The sequence below is a fragment of the Micropterus dolomieu genome, linkage group LG01 (genome assembly GCF_021292245.1).
Source record: "Micropterus dolomieu isolate WLL.071019.BEF.003 ecotype Adirondacks linkage group LG01, ASM2129224v1, whole genome shotgun sequence".
Classification (NCBI taxonomy): Eukaryota; Metazoa; Chordata; class Actinopteri; order Centrarchiformes; family Centrarchidae; genus Micropterus; species Micropterus dolomieu.
The window spans coordinates 54,881,158-54,886,289 of NC_060150.1; the positions used below are offsets into that span (position 1 = coordinate 54,881,158).

A 5,132-nucleotide genomic window follows, 5' to 3' on the forward strand; every position below is an offset into this window, starting at 1 on the left:
ATGGATCCATGTTCTCATTCTGTTTACGCCAAATTCTGACTCTACCATCTGAATGTCTCAACAGAAATCGAGACTCATCAGACCAGGCAACATTATTCTAGTCTTCAACTGTCCAATTTTAGTGAGCTCTTGCAAATTGTAGCCTCTTTTTCCTATTTGTAGTGGAGATGAGTGGTACCCGGTGGGGTCTTCTGCTGCTGTAGCCCATCCGCCTCAAGGTCGTGCGTGTTGTGGCTTCACAAATGCTTTGCTGCATACCTCGGTTGTAACGAGTGGTTATTTCAGTCAAAGTTGCTCTTCTATCAGCTTGAATCAGTCGGCCCATTCTCCTCTGACCTCTAGCATCAACGAGGCATTTTCGCCCACAGGACTGCCGCATACTGGATGTTTTTCCCTTTTCACACCATTCTTTGTAAACCCTAGAAATGGTTGTGCGTGAAAATCCCAGTAACTGAGCAGATTGTGAAATACTCAGACCGGCCCGTCTGGCACCAACAACCGTGCCGCGCTCAAAATTGCTTAAATTACCTTTCTTTCCCATTCTGACATTCAGTTTGGAGTTCAGGAGATTGTCTTGACCAGGACCACACCCCTAAATGCATTGAAGCAACTGCCATGTGATTGGTTGATAATTGCTTTAATGAGAAATTGAACAGGTGTTCATAATAATCCGTAGGTGAGTGTAGGTGTCATTGTGTTCAGAATGCAGGAAATTAAGTGGTTATTGCGCAAAGTCATTAATTTTATAATATTCACTAGTTTCATCTTGTGGTTGAGGAGTACTGGCACCTAGTGGGTGCTGTAAGAGAACAGTTAGGCCTATATAAATAGTTTGACTTGTACACACACAAATGTTCACTTCAGCACCTCTGATAAAGTGTAGATCACATCCGCTTTAGAGGGAATGAAGCATCCTGGAGCAGAGAGACTTTTTGCATCCCGTACTTCTGCAGTCCATCTATTTGGACTGGGAAATTGGCAGCAAAACAGGTTTAGTATATCAACAGGCCATTACACTACACGGTAAACAATAAAAGATTGTTTTCTGTTAACGTTTTCCACTAGAATTTTTAAGTTAAGACTGCTGGCAGAATTACATTAATTCAAAGCAATGTTTTGAATATGGTGAATTACCCTTTAGGCCACAATAAAACGCATTTCTAAGTAACATGAACTTAATAATTATCAACACGAATGCAAGTATTTAAGTTGATCCAACATAATGTTTTAAGTTAGGTCAAGAAGCTTTTTGGCCACAATAAAACACATTTCTAAGTAACATGAACATGATAATTAAGTTGATCTCTGCAAGAGTTAAGTTGTGTTAGCGAGTTATCTTTAGTATTTCTTCTCATCTGAATCATAGTCTAATCATGTCTAGCTAACATTAGCCAGCTAACTACGTTACTTGTAGTTTATAAACATAGCTAGCCTACATGCTAACCGGAGCGGTGGCTAATGGGTAATCCCATATTAAGTTAGCTTGCCAAGATGTTTTCCCTGCCTGCCGGGCCAGCTATTACTCCCGCATTTAAGCATACTTAATCAATGACAGGCTACAGCTACTAGATAACTTTACTTCGGCAAACGGACTGTACTGTCAACACTGCTCAAATTTCAGAGTAAGGAGTTCCAGATTTCGGTATTCGGTTACAGTAGGCTATCACCAACAGAATCCTGAGCGAATGCAAATATGTGTAATTAAGCATAAAATTACTTACCATTCAACACATTACGCTTCAGTGAGTTTCAGCTGAGGCCCGGTAGTCACTCGTCTGCCTTTAACACGCCCACACATGCAATACAGGGAAACTGTGTGCCGTTTAAATCTCAACAAATTGTATTTTACGTTAACAGAACATAAAATTAACTGAAAATGTTCAATCAATAGGAATAATTTGTGTGTCATCCAAGCGCAATAAAATAACAATTACATGTAAAAAGTCTAGCAGTATCTCAGAACTTGATTTTTTATTTCACAACAATGTATATATTTAAGTAATGACTAAAGGTCCCCTGAATTAGTTTTTAGAGTTTATTTTCCTATTCTCTCTTATTAGGTTAATAGTTTGTAAAATGTCTCAACTTAATTTTGATGTGGGTGTTAACTGACTTCTGGCCCATCGTGTATATAAATAATCAAAAGAGGAAGGAAATCTTGTCATTTAACAGCCAGATATTCATCTTCTGCTTGCTGACACAGAGGAAAAGCATGTTTGAAGACAGCGTCCTTCTTCACTGTAAGTCGAATTGTTTATTGATGTGACTGGTACTGTATATCTCCTGTGTACATTAGTTTATCTGCTGACATGTTTTATTGTCTCTGAAGCCACACAGAGAGATGAGAGGAGCAGCTATGAGTTTAACTGCAGCAGAAAGAGGATTTGTCGTTTTCCTTCTCTCTGTGTCAGGTACTGAATATCTAAACTTACATTCATTGCATTAAAAGATGGGAATCTGTGAAATGTAGGTCTTGTAAGTAGATTGAAGGTTACATGTAGAAATAAGTGAATCAGAGTTGTGTAAAATGCAGACTTCCCAGAAACGCTTCAAACATTGGTTTTATGTACAATTGTAGAAACTCCCCTGATGTGAATTCGTTTACATGCTGAAAACATGGAATATTTGGGGTTTCATTTATGACTGTTCCTCCTCACCCAGTGAGGACATCCCTGTTTGATGTGTCCTAAGGTGACCCCAGTTGCAGAAGATTGCAGACTATTTGTAGCTACTTCTATCACCTTGAAGGTTTTTAGTTGTACTGGTCTTACATTCAACTTCCCTCATATCATCATCTGCACAAAACCCTGCTTCCTTTTGTACTGTCTGCTGTCTGACCCAATCTGACCTCACTGTAATGTGTCACTGCTCTGTGTTGACAGCAGCAAAAATTAACTTTGACAGGCAGGGGCGGCCCATTGGGTAATTGTCTCTGTTTCTTGCTTTGCGGGCCAAAAAAATAAAAAATTCAGACGGAAGCCGCCAAATGCGCGATATGTTTGCTACCGGGGCTGCAGTAGCTTCATCATTTAGGGAGCGGAAGTGCACAGCAGAGGGAAAAAATTACAGAGCCGGAGAGAGAGAGCAGGAGGAGGAGAGTGGAGGTGAAGCGGGAAGCATGGAGTAGCTCACCTGTAGGGAGGGAGCAGGGAGGTTGGAGCTTGCACTAATAAATGTTAATTAACAAATAAAAATGCTATGAGAAAGGTTTATTTGCAAAATTAACCTGCATTGCAATGTAAATATAGAAGAAACCTCTGCGTTGTCAAAAAAAATAATAAGCTACTGATTACTGCATTATTTTATATTTTTATATTCTGAATTGTCACATGCCACCTGAAGTTTGTGCTTCCCTTTATGAAAAGACATTTCCACCAGAAATTGGTGCAATGTCTCCAGATTGCAAGTGTTTGATGCTCAAAATATTCTGAGGGAGAAACGCCAGACCCCCCTATCAAATAGTTCTTCAATAAATATTGCAGTGTCTCATGCGTGTGTTTCCTTACACTCCTAAGCGGAGCCCTTAAATGGAAGGATTGGTGATGGGTGTTCCACCGATTTTGGTGGGCCGCCTGGGCCAGAAAATGCCAGGGCGAATTTTTTGTCCCAGTCTGTCACTTACGCACAAAGGTAAATGAAGGAATATCAATCATTTTATTTATAAGTTAATGTAAATAATGTTGCCTTTAAATGTTCAGTGTAAGCTATGCACAAAAACATTATGCATGTTTGCATGCACAAAGGACCCATATCTTTTCAGTAACCTACATGAAAGCAACTCCATCTTAGAAAACAATCACAGTGGCAGATGACGTGAAACACAAAGCATAGAGGAGCTTTAAGCTGCAGCATCATACACGTAGTCTAATAAATAAATAAAACCCACTGGGCGTAGGCCCTATTTGAAATGTTTGCTACGCTGCCCTCCGGTAAGGTGTCAATAAAACAAGAAGAACAACAACAACAGTGCTCAACATCACTCGCATGCCCCCCAAAATAGAAACAGCTTGAAGTGGAATTAAGATTAGTACTAGTGGTAAACTATATATGAAATTATAATGAATATAGGAACTAACTAAGCTATATATAAACATTATACTAACAGTAACAATAGTATGGAATTAATGTCACTTCATAACCTACAGGTCTGATCTGTGAGTGCTCTTACGCACAGTTCAACCAGTGAATGAGTCTTCATCTCAGTTCAAATGTCCACAAAAGTCCTTAGCCTATCTTAACAAAACCCTCCTCTGGATCCCTGCAAGTAAAGAAGAAATTGTCATTTCAAGTTTTCAAACAAAAATAAATAGTGAGGCTCTTGCATCCAATAGACAAGCTTAGTGATTCTCTGACAACACCGTTGTCTGACCGGTGCTGGTGGTAAGATAACCGGCTGCCACTCAGGAGGGACTGGGCCTCTTCCACTGGAGAGTTTGGTTGCAACACCGCCACAGATATTACCTGAGCTGATTGCTCTGTGTTTGTCTTGTGTGTAAGGCAGTGTCGTTGTTGTAGCCGAGGGTGTCGAGCAGGAACATGGGGGCAGCAGGTGACTCGCAACCACAGATCCAGACTCCACAGCTCCAGAGCCAGAAACACCTGCAGGAAGTGATAGGAGGAGAGAGGAGAGGGACGAGAAAGCACAAGACTACCGGAAAGGGAAGAAGTTGAGTTAGTAACATGCAATAATGGGATGAAGTTGCGTAGAGAGGGAGAGAAAGAAGAGGAGAAAGGACCTCAGTGCATCATGGGAAGTCCCCCGGCAGTCTAGGCCTATAGCAGCATAACTAAGGGATGGTTCAGGACTCACCTGAGCCAGCCCTAACTATAAGCTTTATCAAAGAGGAAAGTCTTAAGCCTACTCTTAAATGTGGAGATGGTGTCTGCCTCCTGAACCCAAACTGGAACCTGGTTCCACAGGAGAGGAGCTTGATAGCTGAACGCTCTGGCTCCTAGTCTACTTTTGGAGACACTAGGAACCACAAGTAACCCTGCATTCTGGGAGCGCAGTGCTCTGGTGGGGTAGTAAGGTACTATGAGCTCTTTAAGATAAGATGGTGCCTGACCATTAAGAGCTTTGTAGGTAAGAAGAATGATTTTAAATTCTATTCTGGATTTTACTGGAAGCCAAT

The 5,132-nt window shown here is 40.9% G+C and overlaps 2 protein-coding genes across 2 annotated transcripts in view; both read left to right on the top strand.

Annotated features, from left to right (window-relative positions):
• Positions 1 to 5,132, top strand: part of LOC123958076 (hemicentin-1-like) — a 57,963-nt gene that overhangs the window by 43,009 nt on the left and 9,822 nt on the right. The gene's annotated exons all lie outside the window — the stretch shown is intronic.
• Positions 2,185 to 5,132, top strand: part of LOC123970264 — a 5,041-nt gene continuing 2,093 nt past the window's right edge. The window contains exons 1-2 of the mRNA XM_046048257.1: positions 2,185 to 2,240; positions 2,330 to 2,411. Of these exons, the coding sequence (XP_045904213.1) occupies positions 2,342 to 2,411 (70 nt within the window). The 5' untranslated portion in view covers positions 2,185 to 2,240; positions 2,330 to 2,341. The remainder of the gene's footprint in view (positions 2,241 to 2,329; positions 2,412 to 5,132) is intronic.